This window comes from Anser anser (genome assembly GCF_964211835.1).
Source record: "Anser anser genome assembly, chromosome: 13".
NCBI lineage: Eukaryota > Metazoa > Chordata > Aves > Anseriformes > Anatidae > Anser > Anser anser.
The window spans coordinates 18,281,583-18,301,677 of record NC_139734.1 but is presented as its reverse complement, the minus strand read 5'-3'; the positions used below and the strand labels follow the sequence as shown (position 1 = coordinate 18,301,677).

General features: G+C 34.5%; 1 protein-coding gene and 1 long non-coding RNA gene across 2 annotated transcripts in view; both read right to left on the bottom strand.

Moving 5' to 3' along the window:
• Positions 1-20,095, bottom strand: part of LOC310881070 (uncharacterized protein) — a 155,146-nt gene that overhangs the window by 30,056 nt on the left and 104,995 nt on the right. Inside the window, exon 8 of the mRNA XM_083797803.1 lies at positions 6,597-6,636. Coding sequence (XP_083653929.1) covers positions 6,597-6,636 — 40 coding nt within the window. The remainder of the gene's footprint in view (positions 1-6,596; positions 6,637-20,095) is intronic.
• Positions 1,663-6,373, bottom strand: LOC310881074. Its single transcript, XR_014572112.1, has 3 exons — positions 5,303-6,373; positions 4,447-4,527; positions 1,663-3,451 (listed from the first exon to the last, which is right to left on the bottom strand). It is a non-coding gene; the product is annotated as an uncharacterized lncRNA (long non-coding RNA).

Genomic DNA, 20,095 nt, shown 5'->3' with positions numbered 1-20,095 from the left:
TGCCAAAATAAAATTACACACTGTGCCCTTGAGAGATTTTCACATTGTTATTTTTATTAGTCAGGACAATAGCATGCCTGCTTCAGACATTAGAATATTTCAAAATTCAGAGCAAAAGAACATCAGTGCTTCAGGCACTACTGCTTGAGCTTTCAGGATAACCTGAAGCATAATTTGGCTTCATGTTGTAAGCAGGTCTAGAGCCAAATTCAGCATTCCCTGCTGAAGCAGTCTACATATCGTATGTAGCTGTAGCACAGAAATGTATAAATGAACAGAAATTTGACCATTTTAATATGAAGAACAGAATACATTGCATAAAGCTTTCCAGCTCCTTGACATTGAAAATAATGGTATCTGACAGCTCTAAGGTTAAGTAACCACTCATTCAGCACAGCATCGTTTATCTGCCAACAGTATGTGTCTCTTGTTGTTACTTCAAAGAAAAAATTCAATAAAAATTTAAATAAAAACAGTTCTGTCAGTATAAAGCTTTAATATTTTACACTGTATTCAATTTCTTTCCTTTGTAAAGTGCTTTCATACTTCCCAAACTTGTCCTGCAGTACACAATTCTCATTATTTAAAAGAAAGACACCATGAATCACCTTTAAACACCTACATGTTTACTAAAACACTAACATTTATTTCTAATAGACATCACTTTAAAACCAGCTTCACTAAGTACTGTGGAATGCTTAATTCTATGTAGATTGAGAGAGCTTTAAGAATATATACGTTAAGTACTTCAGCATCATTGCATATAAGCAGGTTATGTGGTTAAGTATTTGTGATTCAGAATATAACATTAATGGTTTCACTTCTAAGGAATGTTTTCCTTCATGCATATGAAGTATACAATAGTCCTTAATTCCATGTGCTCTTTCATACAGTACATTTGTTGTTACAAACTGCAGTGTGCTATAAATAAACTTTGGAAAATGTTTAACAAAGGATTCATTTATTCAAGACAATGCCGTCTCTATATATTTTACTTTACCCACCCACATATTTTATGAATCTAACAATTACATGCTGCAGTATTCAATGCTTATGTCAGGCTTGTCAAAGTTGCTAGATACAAGAAATCCAACACTGTTTATAAGAGAGATTTTGTGTCTCTTCTGTAAGTGCATATGTCAAGGTATAGTCTTTCCATTTTAAACTATCTCCCATGTATATTTTAATAATAAAATGATTAATCTATTTAGAATCATTTTAAACTATGTAATTCAGATATGGAGTGTAAAAACTTTCAGGAGAAAAAGAGAAGTTAGCCACTGGCCAGATGTAACTGATTCAGATTATAATAGCTTCAATAAAAACATTTTTTTTAAAATTTGATTACACACCCTAAAACCAAAATTACCAATCTGCCAAAGCCAATATGTTCATATAAAGAAAAGACTGTAAAATACGATCATAACTACATTCATATAAACAGATTCATATTTGATTTTAAACGTTTCTTCTAGGCAGAAATATTATCATCTTTTCTATCCTAGTCAGAAGTTTATAACCATACTACAAATTAGAGCACTAAAATTTTGTGGAGAAGATTATGATAAAATTTTCATTACATATTAACTTTACTGGGCAAAATATAGGGATTAAAATAATATCAGAAATCATCTATTATCTTATTTAAGTATCTTTATGACTTTGAATGATAGTTGCTCCACATTTTGCTGAAATGCTTTATATGATTTTAAGTCATAAACCTCTGCAACTATCTTCTTTATAAGTGTTACTATAAAGTTCTACAATAAACTATGTAATAAGTGTTTAAATCAAACCAATAATATTAAATCTGTTCTTTCAATAATAAAGTTCATACAGCTGAGAGCTGCTCATTGTTTATTTAGCTTAAACTAACACCTGAAATTGTTTCCTTGTAACTTCAGTTCATTCTTTATCTTTCTTTTCTTTGAAGAAAAAATGTAGCTGCACCATCTCACTCCTGTATGTTGCACTGTTCTTTGGTGATAAATCTCCCTGTATCATCCAATTTCATTACCAGTTATAAGCCCAGGTAGTAAACACAGAAGTTTAGCTGAAAGCGTGCTCCTATACTTGCAGGGGTGTTGGAGTTAGATGATCTTTAAGGTCTCTTCCAACCCAAGCCATTCTACGATTCTGTGCATAACACCACTAAAAATAATCTATCTGAAATCCCCAGACAACCTAAATATGATCTCAGACATCCATTACACACTGTTTATTACATTGATTTTTATTTGTTAGACTGCTTAGCTGCTATCCTGACAACTGGTTATATGTCCCTGCCTGATGGGAAATAATAAAAAATATACTCTGAAGTAAACCATGTTGAAATATAATCCACTAACACAGAAACACGTTCAAAGTTATTATTTCTTAAATTATTTCAGAAATACCTCTGCAGTACATCCTCTACATATACATTTTCAAATGACCCTTCCATTATATTCAGAAACATATATGGGTTTAGCTGAATGCTCTGCTACTGGACCCTCTAAGAACAGGCCACCTTCTGAAAAGCATAAGCAGAAAGGCAAAGTAGATACAAAACAAAGAAACAAGTGAACAAAACTTATTTACTGGGGCAATTTCAGATGATGGTTCAAGAGATTTCATTGCCGGAACTTCAACAAAAACAAGACATTTCTAGAACAAAGATAAGATGACACAAAAAGGAAGTAACATGGATTTAGAGAAGGGCAAGAGCAATCCATATTTTTCAGTAGGCTGCTATCTTATAGCCTGGCTCAAATGCAATTCTGTGGGCAGTCTGTAGTTCAGTCTAAACCATGAAAGGTCTGACACAACTAATACTGAGAAAGAAGGTGTTGCAGCCTGTAGAAGTGAAGGGTTAGAATTGAAGCAGTCACTGACTGCAGCTATGCTAGCTTTAAGGCTCACTTTTCACAGCAGGACAGGATCAGAACAATACAGTGTTTAAAACAGAATAGAACAGAGCTTAGAATATTTTAGTCCCCCTTGGAAAGTACTCTAATGAGGCAGTCTATCTATAACATCTACTTCTGAGCAACAGGCACACTGAAGAGCTTTGCTTAGTCCCACAAGTCAAAAGACAGGAACAATCTCCTGCTCAAAAAGCCTGTAGAATTTTTGTAGTGAAAGTGAAGAAGAAAATTAAATGATGTGGCAGAAATGAAGTTCAGTTTTGCAAGTCCAAGATGGGATAGTAGACCCCCATTTCCTGTGCGCATATATACAATGTATACAATATACAAAATATTCTTTCATGATTTACTAATACTACACACATAAAGTAAGAAATCTTCCTGTGCAACTGTAACCATGCAATCAATGAAAGCCCAACAGTTAATCAACTGTAGCTTCATTGGTGATTACTTTATGTAAGGGCAGCCTTCTTCAGGTCCTTGATTTAAAATCATGAAGTAAATTCAATGCAACATGAGGCAGCCAGAAAAGCGTTGTCTGCTACCTAAAAATTTTGTGAGTAAAAATGTGTGAGTACACATTTGAAAGTTACCTATCTGACATACTAAAAAAAAGCCTGCTGCTAATAATCACCATGAATGTAGCAGAGGATTTGATAAAATACCAGAAATTTATTGTAATCAAAATGTGTTTTTCAAATAAATAAATAAAAACACTTTTAATATTTGTGGAACTCTGGTAAAACAGCAACTGGTAAATCCAAGCTTTCAACCAGTACAAAAACAATGAGCGGATTGCTGAATTTTTCCATTAATTAGATATTGATATACTTTAGATAGTATTGATATACTTTAGATAGACATTATATATTTTTTAATTCATAAAAGTTTCATTATTTCAGACAAGTTTAGATGAAAATATAATTCCCTCTGAAATTCAAAGGCATTTCTCAAATAAACAGAGTTCGTCTAAAAAATTCTCAGTGCTCAAAAGCATTGAAAGCTATGGACATTAATTCATAGAATCATAGAAACACAAGGTTGGAAAGGACCTACAAGATCATCTAGTCCAACCGTCCTCCCATCACCAGTACTACCCACTAAGCTACTAAATCATATCTCGGAATTCCAAATAGTGGCTTTCATACTTGCCCCATAACAATGCAAAGTTATATTTATTTATTTATTTATTTTGTAGTTCAGTGAAAGTGTAGGTCAATTTTTAACTCACTCATTGTTAAAACAAACTTTAAAAAAAAACAACGTAAGAGAAGAGAAAAGATGGAAACAGCAGTGGAACAATGCTGCTTTGTTCAAAGAAAAATCTGCCAGAGGAAGAAAAAGCAATCCTAAAACTATTGGACAAAAACAATGGCGCAACTAGAGCTGAAGAAGCAGGCCTCTCTCTTCAAAGCTTCTCTAGATTTTCATTAATTAATTTGGACATATTGCAAAAAAGCATATTTAAAAAGCATGGTAATAGATGATCTACAGAGCTAAATAGCAAAGTCAAATAGATACAGGAGTCTGTTTTTCCTACCTAACTCAATGTCTCAGTTTCCATTTTACTGCCTTTTCCACTCTGTATCACACTTCTTCTGTGGTATATAACAATCCTTGGCTAAAATAAAAGAATAAAAATTAATTTTGCTTCAAAAGGAAAAAAAAAAAGATGAACAGTACAAAACATGTAACTTGAACCTGTCGATTCCAATGACAGGGTTTTATTGACCTGTTAGATGTATGTATTATGGGAATTAGAAAAAAACTTGTTCATCAACTACAAAGACAATTACTAATAACAACAACAAAAATTCTAAATGCTCTATTTTGTCCTTAATTCTATGACTCGTTATGCCATTTTATGTCAAGACTAGAGAAAAAAAAAACACTCCTGAGCACCTGTCATTTTGCATAGGCTGCTACTACACTACTATGAAAGCAAAGTTATTTAAATAGTTGGCCTTGTTCAGAGAAAAAGATTTTACAGTTAAGAAATTTCTTCATTGTAACATGCAAAAATACAGTATTAAAAAACTTAATTTCTGGTAGTAGTATGCACATACTTACTTTTACAGACTAAGGAATAAAAACTGTAATCAACAAGATTACTCTTATTGATTACAAGAATATATCTAAACATTTATAATATCCCATGACATAAACCACGAGATCTTTAAATGAAACAGATGAGTGGAATTTAACTTTTATTAGTATTTTTTATTTTCTGTCTTCTGTAATATAGTTACACTGTTGTTAGGTGTGCTTAACAGATCCACTTAAAAAGAAAATGCTATCTGTTCTCCCTTGTATTTGCTAGAAGGGAAAGAACAGGAAAGTCACAGGTCATGGAAACACACTTTGCTATATGTCCAAGTACCCTTCTTAAAACTTACCTTAGAATTACCTACATGTACCACTTTGTCACAGCTGAAGATAAGGAATAACATTGTTTTTATAGAAATTGGAAAAATAAAATAAATTAAAATTGTTATCTTTTAACAAGATCGAGAAGGCAGTCTAACTGCTACTTCGGAGTCATATTAACCCCTTTAATATAAGCTCTGTTCTTCTGATTGTCTTCATCAGTAAGGTCACCTGACAAGAACCAGCCCTCACTTGTGACCATTCCTTCTTCCCTCCTCTTCTGGATGCTACTTTAGTTATCAGCTTGTAATAGTTCCACCCACCCCAGTGTTAAAGCTTAGACAAAATTTATTTAAATGTTAAATTTTAAAAAATCTATTAATCTTGGCATTTACATGTTATTTGCTTGCTTTCAAAGAGTAGAAGTAGATGATGAGACAGCACACAGGAATCAATAAACCCCAGGAAAACCTGTTAACATTACAGCTGATAACAGAACTCCCATAAATTGAAAGGTGTTAGGAGTGGTCCCCTGATTTCTATAGTTCAAAACCTTTTTCCATTAACGTTGGTGAAAGTCTCACTTTTAACTTCACCAGAAGCAGAAACAAATGAAAGTCTGATCGTCTGATCAACCTTTACATGTCAGCTAAATAAAAGGTATTGCAGCATGCAATTGCATGAAGCAGTAATATTCATTAAAATGAAGAATTTTTTCCCCCAAGTACTAGAGAACAATAGATACTTGCTAACAGAAAAGGAAATATTTTATGAAACAAGGTATAGAAGCACCATTTTCACTTGAAACAATATGGACTAAATCATTCAATCACAATTTATATCTAGAAGAGAAACTTCAGACAGATTAAAAAAAAAAAAAGAGCTTGTCCAACAAACACATTTCTGAATAAGCTGAAGCCGTAAACTATGATCATCATTCACAGAGCAATAGCTCCGAGGTCCAGTAATTCTAGGAGTGACAGGCAGGCATGGGAGTCCCTGTAAGTACTGTTACAGCCAAGGTATTGGGCTGGAATTACAAACTTCTCGGTAACAATTTTGATTCCAATCACAGCTTATGGCCCTGAGGAAATCACTTCATTACTATCTCTTTTTTTTTTTTTTTTTTTTTCCATTTATGTAAGGAGGAGGATGTACATTTTCCTATAAACCTATTTCAGAGAGGTAGTGGGCAATTACTTATGACTTTCTAAAAATTTCTGAGGTAACAAATCTCTCTTTTGCTCAAGTCTTGTATTTTAAAAAGCCTACATTTTTCATAGATCTACCTCTAAACAGTTCATGGCACTAGAAAAAACTTACCTAAGTTTTGACTGTACTTCCAGACTGAAATAAAAGTGACCTAAGAAAGTAAAAATGGAATATATCAATACCAAACATTGACCCTCATTGTGCCAGGGGATAATTTTCAGAGCAATAATGATGTTGATGTATTGCAGGACCACTGCAATTAACACAATTGAAATCTCCTAACCTAGCAAGTATTTCTACACTAAGAAGTTGTATATATGCATAAATATATATGTCTCCCACATGAGCCTATCAATGATTTTTTGGCTTATTTTTGGTACACATATATTTCTATTTCATGTTTTATATTATATAAACAGACATATGCATGGAAACTTGACGAGGTCAAGAGAGATTCCAGCCAGCAAATTCTGACATAGTGCTTTTTATTTTACTTCACACTACACTATTTTTATTTTTTATCCTAAATGTAATTTTATTTTTTTTTCCAAAAGCTGACAATAAGCAGGAACTGTAATGAAACACTGTTACACAGGGAATTATCCATCAAAATTTAAGTATATAACTGTGGGGTTGAGAACTGTAGATTCTGTACACAGCCAACAATAACATGCAGAAATGGCAGAATACGATCCATCTAAGATCACTACCACACCCTGGACATGACTCTCTCTTTGTATTGGATACATGGACAACTGGGAGAATTCTGGGCCCTCATACTCTTACTCTAGAATTAATCTTCCAATCTGTTTCTACATATGACCACATGTAGATATGGCAGAGGAAATCTGGCCAGTATCAAGAGCAGAAAGCTCTCAGAAGCTAAGCACTTGTAGATCTACCCAGAATTTGAATTGTGTATCATCCAGAAATCCTGAATGCTTCAGGTATAAGCTGCTATATTTCATATTGTAGTTTATCTTCTTTTTTTACATGTGTGCTGGGTCTGGCTGGGATGGAGTTAACTGTCCCTGCAGCAGCCCATACCGTGCTGTGCTCTGCACTTGTAGCTAGAACAGCATTGGTATCACACCAGTGTTGTGTCTAGTGTTGTGTCTATTGTTGCACAATACTGGCACCGCATCAGGACTCCCTCCAAGCCCCCAGGAGCGAGCAGGATGGGGGTGGGCAAGTGATGGGGAGGGGACATCACCAGGGCAGCTGACCTAAATCAACCAACGGGATATTCCATGCCAAATGATGTCACACTCACCAATAAAAGGTGGGAAAGGGGAAGGAGAGGGGTGGAGCTCTCGTGGAAGTGTCTGTCCTCCTGAACAACCGCTATGTACATTGAGGCCCTGCTTCCCAGGATGTGACCGAACATTGCTGATTGATGGAAAGTAGATAGTAACTGCTTTTTCTCTCTCTGTGCTTCTGAGTGGCCTTTGCTTTTTTTTCTCTCCTTTTTTTTTTTTTCCCATCTTCCTTTTCCTTTTAATTAAATCATCCTTATCTCAAACCTTGATCTCTTTGTGTCGTATTTTCTCCCCCTTCCTCTTTGAGGAGAGGGAGTGAGAGAGCAGCCATGGTGGAACTTGGCTGCCCACCTGAGTAAAACCACCACAACATGTACCTCTAAAAATGCATCATACCTTTAAAAATGCATCATATTGTGATTATTCCTACACTGACTGAAAAGAAGATGAAAATAAAGCCTGTAATATTTTTTTCCACTATATTAGGCATATATATAGCATATATAATTATATACTAATAATGTTTATTATTCTTTTGTTTTAGAAATCATAGTCTTTCTCTATTAGCAACTATAGAAGGCTACTTCAGTCAATAGCGAATGACTTGAGAAACTGAAAAGCACTTACTTTGTTCCCCAAGGAAACCAAAAGCTTCAGATCCCTATTTTTAACATGCTCTAGGCTTGAGAAATTGAGACATTGTCTTAAATGGCTGCACTGTATGTACTGCAATTCCACTGGGTCATTCTTTATTTAAATTCTCATCAAGGGAGGCTTGGGTAACATTACATTTGCAATATACTTCTCCAAATTCTGTATTTTGAAATCCAACTATAAACCTATAGCAGCTCTTTCATCAACTCAAAAATGCCAGACAGAATGCTTGCTTGGCAGCCACATATGAGTCCTTTGGAATGTTTACAGACAAAAATCCTCTACCTTGACTAAAACAATAAAGGGAATTATACCCACAGCTTGTTTCTGAAGATTTAAACATAATACAGCTGGAACAGAAAGTTAATGGTAAGTCAATGTTGTCTGACACAACTTCATGTACAATATTTTGACCCATTGACCTTTTGAGGATAAAGTACCTCCGTTCAAATTGTAGAAATCTCAAGAGAGAAAACCACAGTGGTTTTTTTTTTTTTAATTATATTTTTCATGCACTCCAACACAAAGAAAGGGACAAAAACAGAATACATCTAGAAAAGGCAATAATAAATAAAATTTAAAAATACTAACAGCTATACAGTTGAATATGAGCTAGCAGTGTGCCCTGGCAGCTGGAAGGGCCAACCGTATCAACCATGGCATTGCTAGTCAGTCAAGGGAAGTGATTGTCCTGCTCTACTCTGCGCTGGTACGGCCTCACCGTGAGTACTGTGTGCAGTTCTGGGCACCACAATACAAAAAGGATGTGAAACTATTCGAGAGTGTCTAGAGAAGGGTTACTAAGATGGTGAAGGGCCTAGACGGGAAGATTTACGAGGAGTGGCTGATATCACTTGGTTTGTTCAGCCTGGAAAAGAGAAGGCTGAGGGGAGACCTCACCGTGGTCTACAGCTTCCTCATGAGGGGGAGTGGAGGGGCAGGCGCCAATCTGTTCTGCCTGGTGACCAGTGATAGGACCCGAAGGAATGGATTCAAGCTGCGACAGGGAAGGTTCAGGTTGGATATCAGGAAAAGGTTCTTCACCAAGAGGGTGGTCGCACACGGGAATAGGCTCCCCAGGGACATAGTCATGGCATCAAGACTGTTGGAATTTAAGAAAAGTTTGTAATATGCTCTCAGTCATATGGTCTGAATTTTTGGATAGACCTGTGTGGTGTCAGGATTTGGACTCGATGTCACAAGTCCAGAGTTCCAACTCGGGATATGCATACAACTATGGTTCTATAATTCTATACATAAAAGTTATTAAAAGATGCATTTTCTACAGAATTAGGGCTAGATATTGACCAACCTGGGGTTCTCTGGCCCCAAAGATTCAAAACAAAATGTAAATTTCCCTTTTTGATTGTAATATGTAGGTTTTCATTTTGCTTACATGAAAGATCCTGTTGTATACCCCTGTTCCTACTTCTTCCAAAATGAAGAAACATTGAATATGTACATGAAGAAACTTGTTTGAGCTGAGGCAGTATACTTTCTGCTAAAATTTTCTTACTGTAAAAATGTTTTTGGAAACTCCATCACAGAGATTATCTGATCATATATTTCATTATTTTGCATTTTTCTTACCAAATTTATTCAGCTTTCTGAAATATTTTAAAGTGAGGAAAGCCACGGGACGGCTTATTCCACGTTACACACAAGGGGAGCCACATCGCTCTGAAATCACAGTTGCCTCACTATCATTCTTACTTCCATGTTACTTTCTATTTACCACCACTAATATTGTTGTGGAAATCATATCCAATACATATACTTCAGGAAATTAAAGAAGCAGCCCCACCGAATACCAGGCAAATCTTCATAATGTTCTCTTGTTTTACTCTAATGAATAAACAAGAGAGAAAAGAGTTTCAGACATGCTAAGTGCCTTTGGCTGCATAAGTACTACACTGCCCCAAATCCTTCCGCATGATTCCCTTCCCCCCCAAAACAAACAAACAAAAACAAACAAACAAAACAAAACAAAACAAATCAGTAAAATCTTCAAGCCGTCATGTCATCAGTTAATTGCTTTAAACTGTCCTCATTTTCAAGAAGTTCTGAACAACCCAAAGGAGGTCCTATCTCTTAACCTGATTTTTCACCTTAACCTAATGAAAGAGAGTCACAAGGAACTATTGACAGTTGTGTCTAAAATAAATCAATGTTTCATTTAAGACAGGAATTTTTCCTTCTTTACTCCAACCTTCAAGAATACAAACAATAAGGAAAAAAACTGCCCTGCGTATATCAATTCTAGGCAAAATTTCCCTAGCCATGCTTCCTATTTCTAGAAAGTTCATAAACTTGTACTGGAGTTTGGGCTAGTTTCATTAATGAAATACATATATTCAGCTCAGGATGACAGTGTATTGGGTCAGAATAAACACCTGAAATTGCTCTATAGGTATTATTGAATCATCTTCTATCAATGTTAAAGGAAAGATGTTCATTCTCATATTGGTAACCCTTGCTGCAGTAGTCTGTTTACTGATACGATGGTATCTTTGAAGTGCCACAGCACAGAGTTGCATAAAGGAAACTGAGAATTAAAAAGCTTATCAAAGTTCCCATCATTCACCCTGTCATATTTCAGGTGAATATGCTAAATTCCAGAAAAAGTCTATTGCAAGGTGAGTTTACAGTTTTTTCTTTTAGATTTACTCTACTTTACATAAGCAACTAAGAGATTGAAGCCAGGTCTCACATTCTAGATAACTCCACTAATTAAGCAAATTAGATCTACATATCAGAATTCTGCCTATGAACTGCTGAGTATGAGATTATTTAGAATAAGGTCAGCTGCTAGGAGGCAATGAGATTCTTTCTCCTCAGAATGGCTGATATAGCTCAGTGCCTAATTAGGACGTTGTCTTTAAACTTGAAAGAAACAGCTGCAGGTCTTTCATACAGGCAGAGCAGAACCTTGGTGACTAGAAACTGGACTCCAGAACATTCTCTCTCATATTTTCTCATCTTCTGGGAAAGAAAATACATAAAATTCTGATATAGAGACAGAAGTGCTTCCCAACACTTTTTGCATATGATAATATACACAAAATAAGTTCTTCTTAAATAAGTTTATGAAATCCTTACTATAGGACTCCTCATATGTACTATCCATCAAGAATCCTTATCTATAACTACCCACAACTAGTGGGTGAGGTAGCTAGATCTTTGGTTTTAAGGTACTTGCCTAGGTCTGACTTGTCACCTAATGCTCCAGAATGAAGATCGCAGCTAGAAGTCTTTATCTTCTGGTTCAATGGGACTTCTTGCAATAACACTGACGCCTCCCTTTGTGTGAGATGGAACATTTTTAATGATTGGTATAAGACTGTATGAGAAATTGCACAATAGTTTCACCTTGCATTATGCTGTATACAGATAACTATGTTATACTATATTCACTTTATATTCAGTATTTAAAATACCAGTTTGTGTAGTTAACTCTTAATTTTATGTTCTGCAAATTATATAATGGTTTTTTTTTTCACTTACCAGAGATTTCTAAACAGGAAAATAAAAATACATGTATCAGTCTAAATCATGCTAACATATATGCCAATCTGTTAAATTGAATTAATGTTCTATCAAAAAACTATCACATAAAGAGACACAAAACATGGTGCAGAATTAAAATCTGCAAAGACAGCTGCAGTTATACTCAGACTATACTTTAATTTTATTTTTTACTTTTGTATGCATGCATGCACTATGTGTAATCTTAGAAATTTATTGTTTAGTCTCACTAATATTAGTCAAAATAATTAAAATTCCAAATAAAAATCATAATAAAAATGCCATTTTAGAGTTTCCCACTTTACTACCAAAGAGGAACAAATAAATGAGATTTTTCAAGACAGACTGAAATAGGATTTCTGTAGCATATGATAAATAATAATTTTAATCTCTTGTTAGGAAAAAAAAAATCCTGCTCATTTATACACTTAATTCCATTAACTGCTACAATTTAGCTACTGGATACCCCAATCTCAAAAATTCAGAACCAAACCTCCTGTCACAAAACGCTCATATTCACAGCATCCTCACAGAGAAAAGAACTGACTGATTGAAGCAGTTCAATGATCAGGGATGTCTACGCCAATGAACTCCAAATATGGTATTAAAGGCTGTTTTTCCTAATAACAAAAATATTAGAATAAATATTTTAATACAAATACATATCTCAGGAGAAAACTTTTAAAATGTTTTTTAAAAGTGAAGACACACTTTCTTTATAAAACACCAAGGTAGCTCTGATCTGTTTTTCAGTTGTCTTTCTTTTTTCTTTCTTTTTTCTTTCTTTCTTTCTTTCTTTCTTTCTTTCTTTTCTTTCTTTCTTTCTTTCTTTCGTCTTTGAGAAAACGTTCTTTCTTTTGTCTTTGAGAAAACTTACTAGTTAGAATTTTATTGAAAAGGGTGTTTATTTACTTGGAGTTTGTTAAGGAAGGACTTAACAAAGGAATTTTGTTAAGTTAAGGAAAGAAAATTCTAGTTATATTAAGAATACAAAAAAGAGGAAAAGAGGAGAGGGCAGGGCAGGGCAGGGCAGGGCAGGGCTGGGCTGGAGAGGCTCCACAAAATAACCACATACTAAAAGTATAATGGATGTAAAACTTAAAGGAGGAATTAGAAGCTCTACATCGTTTATCATTTAGGTAACTCCTGTGAGTATCTGGCTGTCACTCAGTCTTCATCAAAACCTAGCATATTAAACAACAGGTATAGAAAATGACAGAGATGTTCAAGTAATATTCAAGTAGGCAAAATATTCACATGAGATGCAGATCTATTTTCAAGTCCATGCACTAGTCAGTGCTACACAATATATGCACATTGGCTATGCTGAACCCTCTTTTACCCGCTTTTTCTGTTTGCTTGGGAGAAGGATGATATTGGTTTGAGGATTTTTTTTTTTTTAAATTTTAAGAAATTTCATAGAACAGGAAAATGGTGTTCTTCTGAATCCTACCTGATATATTTTCAAAATTAATTACTTATGCATTTCACAACAGAATTTCAACTATTTATTTTCAGAAACACATTAAGAAAAATCATTAACCTTATGGACAAAATCCACACTAAACTGCAAATTCCAAAATCCATAAGCCAATAAATGTACATTCAACACTATTCCTTGGAAAAATGGCATAAAGTAGTATCAGACTCATTCCCATGGTACATCTCTTTCCACAGTCAGCTGCTATCTTTTGATAAGTCATTAGGAGGGATGACATGTGTATCCTGGCACAACTAGATCCTAGGGAAAAGTTGACAGATGTTATAGTATAAATCAGTTCTGATGCACATTGCGTTGCCTCCAGAGGCATCTTCTGGTCTTCTACAAAAGGTTACTGAACCATATATAATATAAAAATGCAGATACAATTGTAAGGAATAAATGTAAGGTTCTGCTCTACCCCACTTAGAAAGTCTAATGTATGAATAATGTTCCATCTGCGCAATGGTCAAATGTGACTGAAATTGATTTTAGATGTACCACATGGAGCAGCACAGACCTTAACAAGCTTAGTGACATGGGGGACCTTGTCAGGAATCTGTACAAAATTCATGATACAAGAAATTTGTATAAATGAGAATCTGGGACAGCGAAGAATGGGGTTATATTACAGGAAACTTTTGTAGCAAGTAATCAAAATGAATCACATACTGAGTGCATTTTCAAATAGAATACAACAACTTTAGTCACATTAAATTCATAATAAACATGTGAAACATGTCAAATATGCAGCTACATATCCTGACCATTAACTTTTCTGGATGCATGAGTAATATCCGAGCAATGGGAAGAAAACAGTCTTCTGCTAACCTGTTTAGCCAGTAAGAATTTTTTGCCTGCAGTCTTAATCCTTTCACCACCTGCCTTAGTCAACATCAGGGAAGTAAAACCCACCTGCATCCCTGATATTCCAGGATTGCTCTAGGCTTCCTCCCTCATTTCACTCCTGTAATGCTAGACAACGATCCAATGACAACTAACAATTCTGCAGAGGAAAGAAAGAAGAGCTGAAGTAATAACATCCCACACTTTCCTCTTCTAATAGGAAATGCTCCATGACACTGCAATGCTGGAGGGATTTGATGTATAGAGAATTGCTGTAGCCTCTTGACTCTCAGTCATGCTTTTCCTTGTGTAATTCTGAAATCATTCTAAGCAGCCATTTTAAACAAAGCAACAGGAAGAACTTGTGTTTGATCAGTATTTGACAGGAGATAAAGTATGTTACAGCAGCACTTCAGTAATATTTTGCACATATTGCAAATATGTGCAATGGCAGTAAATGTTATTTTACTCTCCTCACTCTGATTCATGCTTTCTTCACATCTTGAAGGCTAGCTTAATTCTCATTATCAGGTTCATTTGGATTCAGCATAACATGAACAACCTGGTGAAAACACTCAACAAATATATCTGGGGAAAAAAAATCAGGATGTTTTCAACAGTTTGCCATTCCTTAAAATACACAGTTTTCTTATAAATATTCTACCACATTTATTGTTGTATTGTAAAAATAATGATAATGGTAATAAAAATGTTTTTTGTTTTGTTTTGTTTTTTAGTTTTGAAAATAAGCCACAAACATTTTTGATAAGGTTATATCAAAGTAATGAGTTTAAACCATTAATAACAAGCAAATATATCTTATCTTACTAACAGTATTTCCAAACTTCTAAGTTTTTTAAGATGAATTTGTTCTTAGTCTTTCATTAATCTTTGTAAAGATTATGGATTTAAAATCTGCTGACAGAATGAAAAAGGCTGTAAGCTAAGTATTGTAAATTTCTGAAATGCCCTGTGCCAGATCTGGTGCCTTTATTCATTAGAAGCTCAGGACCAAGAGCAATATTTGAACAAGCACTTACTAATACTTTTACCTTTCAACCTGACCTATTATTTTCATCAATATGTAAATAATGTTGATGATATTTACCTCTGCATGTATTCATGCACTCTGTTCAACTCATTTCCAGAATACCAAATAATTCACGAGCTCTTTAAATCCTCCATAGCAGTCAAACAACTAACAGACAGGAACCATCATACCTGATGAGGCAATAGTGTTATCTTCATTTTATAGATGGGTAAATGAGACAGAGATACAACAAGGTTCCCTTCAAACTAGGATGTCCAATGTAAAATATTTAGGGATACAATTTTCAGACTACTTAACTATACACAGCACCTCTGCCAATTAACCAATGGGTTTCCAAGTTAAGAAAATTTAAAGAGAAAAGGATGAAGAAATGTGATGAAGGTTTAAATAAAATGAGATGAAACCCTGGCTCAGCTATATGTCTGAGAAGTGAGATAGCAAGGCCAAAAGTGACAAAGTTTGAGAAGAGGTTTAGCACAAGCCAGAGTGTAAGTATATTCAGAAAATCAAGTCCCCAAAACAACAGTTTTGGTTTCAATAAGTAGTTATTCTTCCTGATCTAGTTTACTCTTTTGCATTTAAAAAACAAAAAACAACCAACCAAACAAAACAAAACAAAACAAAACAAACAAAAAAATCAACACAGAGTTTTGATGTTCTTCTAAGTAGATTCACAAAATATGTCTGAACCCTCATGTGCTATTTGGGAAGACATTTAGGCACCATAAATTCATGAATTAAAAAGGTCTGTCAGTCACCAATTTAGTGCCATGATTTATCCCTATATGTTGCACTGGCATTAAGAGCCACATAATACTTTGCTTTGAAAGAAAACAAGAGTAGCATTGTTCAAATCAGGTTTAAATTTATACATTGATTCCATAACGTCTCAGGCTGCTTTCTCTAACTCACTTCATAGAATTTAAAGACAAGCAACTGAAATAAAAGTGAATATAACAAAATCAGTTTTCTTCCTACCATCAGTCATTTCAATTTTCACAGACAGAAAACAGAAATATTTCAAATAGTGATTCACCCAGTCTTCTTTTCTGGATTTTGATGTACTTTGTTTGCATTACTTTAAATGCATCACACTTTAAAGTGTTTAGGGATTGTATTCCCTGGCATATAAAAATTCTTCTATATAGACTTTTACAGAGGGGACTGCAGCAGCTTGAACGATGGAAGCTAATAACATAAACACAGCATGATTATGATTTTATGCACAGAAACTTGGCAAGAGTGTTTTAGTGGAATGTGGCTATGCTAATACTCCCTCCTGTGAATAGCTCCTTTTCACTGCATAATCAAGATCTCCATACAGTGATCTGAGATGCCTTTCACAGAGCTGCTTTAAAAAATGAAATTATCTTCATTATTATTAATTTTATGAAAACAAATTGCCTTGGAGTTTAGTGCTAATTACTGTCCCTGTCAGATAACCCAATGAGAGGAGGTGTAGAAATTTACGCAACAAAATCGCAAAGATACAAGTCACAACCTTGCAAAGTAACAAAATGACTTGTAATAAGCATAACAGAAACCTTATGCTAAAATGTCTCTAGTTGCATTGCCTCACAACAGAATGCAATACAGGACATATTTCCACTTATATCTTAAACTCCAATACTACTACTTTCATGTTCAGAGAAAACTTCAAAATAAATTGTACACATTTTATACTGTATTTTACAAGTTGTCAACAAACATAGAATGGTTCACATGGAGTCCACATCTGAATTTCGGCATGTATGGGCTTTTTGTTTTCTTGTTTTGTAAATAAGAAGTTTTTATTTGAAGTCTTAATGAAACAAGTATTAAAAAGCACTTATGAAAAAACATTATGCTTTGGAAGTTTCTGCGCTGATTTCATTTATAGATGAAGGGTTCAGGAACAAGGAAAAACTCACTAAGCTTGATTCCTGTTATCACTTAAGAGCAGGCCAGATAAACTTTTGGATTAAATTTAAGATACTTCAGTGTAAAATCACCTGTCAAGTGTTCAACTACTGGCTTAGGGAACTCCAAGACAGTATTGTGTTACATGTCACTACATGATGGTAGCAACACACAAAATAGGATCTTTGACACAGCCTGAAGTTCCCGCAACTCAGAACACCCTTTGGGGGATTCTTGTATAAAATTGAGTCCCAAGACACTTGGAGCAGTAACCTAAAGAGTCTTGCTTGATGAGACTGAAAGATACACAATAGGTTATGGAAAGCCGCAGTACTAATAACAGTTCATCTCAAAAACTAGCAGTTTTGAAAAAGACTAGTTTTATTCTCTGACCATAAAATTGAGAAGAGGAAGTAGCTAGAAATACCTGAAAACATGCCCCACAAAATCCTAATTCATGCTGTTTCATTCAAAGAGGGGTCCAAAGGCCGTCTGCATTAGAAGAGGTGAATGTGGAAAATCCTACTGCTTTTAATGCCTTTCTATAAACTAGAGTCAGCAGAACTAAGTAATATGATGTAACATTTCCTACATAGTTTAATAACTGCTAGGTAAGAGAAATAAAAGTTTAAAGAAGGAAATAGTTTTCTCCATTCTTTTTCCTCTATTCCCCATTCAACCAAGGATGCATTAGCTAAAGCTGTTCAATAAATCTTAGGGCTTGATTAAGTAAAAGTATTACGGAGCAAGAAAGAAACAAAACATCACTGTTTGGGTGCTGATGTTAATATTATGCAAAATCAAGCCAAATGCAGCACAAGTCAACAAACTATATGAAAATAGTTTGGAAATTTAAAACATGGATTTGAGAGCAAAGATTACAAAAAAAAAGAAGTCTAGATTTGATGAAAGCTGAGGTATAAAAAATATTTAAAAATAATATTACTATTTGATTAAAAATGAATCCATACTTCACTGGCACATGCAGGCTAGCCTAGGAGTAAAATAAAATAAAATAAAATAAAATAAAATAAATCATATATTTTATCTTGTGCAACTTTTTTAATTGCTAGTTAAAAACTGCAAGTTCTATTATGAGATAATAATTTCTTGAACACAACAGAGGAAAGGTAAACTGTGAATCTATCAGAGTATGCTTTTAATCTTGGGTTTCACATGCACAGGACGTAGTCATAAGAAAAAATTTCCTTTACATTTTTCAGAATATACAGAGGACATGAAAGCTTTGCATTGACAAATGTGAGCATGCCAAGTGTTACCACTTACACTACATGGTATTGCATGTTACACTGGACACCCTTGAGATGTCCACCGTTTAGATTGAAGATGAAGAACTTGTAGACCTGCAGAACCAACACCCTCCTAATTCTTTATGGTGTTTTTTGTTGGTGGTTGGTTGGTGTTTTTTGTTTGTTTTAAACCTAAAGGATTTATTTAAGCTACTAGAAGCAGTGAACATTTCAAGGGGGAAAAAATAATGCAAAGCACTTTACAGATACCTAATTAAATAAATATATAGAATATTTAATTTTTCTCACATGTTGAGAAAACAAATTTGAGGTTTCATTAGAGATGAAATATCAGGCAAAATAACATAAACATTGCATCCATCACAGCCTCATTCAGTTAATTAAATTCAGAGGCTCAGCTGAGTAATTTAATTAGTAGTACTGGACATATTTTCAAATTGTATGGAAGCAGGAGTTTTCAAAAATTTATCCTCCTTTCTTGGAACTCAGAAATACATTTCACTGTTTGATTTTAAATGGCCACGCACATAAATTTTCCCAATGAACCATGAATAACAGTTTGTTACAATAACAAAGCTATGATTAACAGTTGGCTAAATAGAAGTGGAACAGGGCTAGCACATGTTAACTGCACCTTATTATTGGAAGATGTTGGCTTGATGGAGTTATAGTAAATTATTTATTTTTTAAAAATCTCAAATGTAGATCTCCTGTCCAAGCACTTTTTATTTCCAGATGAGTTAAGGCTGTATTTGAACTCACTCACAGTATTCCCAGGTGACTTCATGAAATCATGGAGATTATTTTTTATCTAGCATGGAAGCTGTACTTACGACCTCAACAACTAAAAAAAAAACATTGATTTTGTTTTTCTTAGAAGGAGGAACTGGTGGTGGACATTACTCATTATTCTGTTAACTGAGATTTTGTTATTTTGTAAAATATAACTTCTGGAGAACCAGAGAAATCAAAGCAAACTTTTCTATGCTCAGATCAGCAAGGTCTGTTCAACAAGTTTCTAACAAAACCTTCTGCTAGGCTTTTTTTTTTTTTTTCTTTTCTTTTTCCTAGTGTTGTGTTCTCTGATAGCTCAGGTTGTGTACCACACTTGTTCCTATGTTTAGCTTTAAATCTGCCTTCTCTCCTCTAGCTCACAACAGCTTAATACATACCAATTTTTTTCACTGTTAAAATAAAAAAAAAAAAAAAACTTTTCTAAAATTGTTCAAGTAGTGAAAGGCTAGGGAATGTCCCCAAAGTTTCATTTTTCAACCTTGGTTTACCTCCTAGGCACCATTAAATACAGTTGAGTTTTAATAGCATGCTAAGATCCCACTTTTTCATTGAGTATGTTACTGGGAAGTCATTCACCCAACTGAAGGAACAGCACTCTGCAATCTGACTGCCCTGTTTTTAGTTGGTAGCAAGTAGAGGATTGTAAAAAACAGTGCATAGATTTGCATTTCAGGTAGCAGAATACTGGCCACAGCCATGGAGTTCCTTGGTTTGTTTATCAGATCAGGCAGAGATGTATCACCATGTGGATTTTTTTTTCAGTCTAATACAGTTGATACAGCAGCTGATAAAATGGGGAATTTATTGTTTACATAATCTCAGATTCTGGG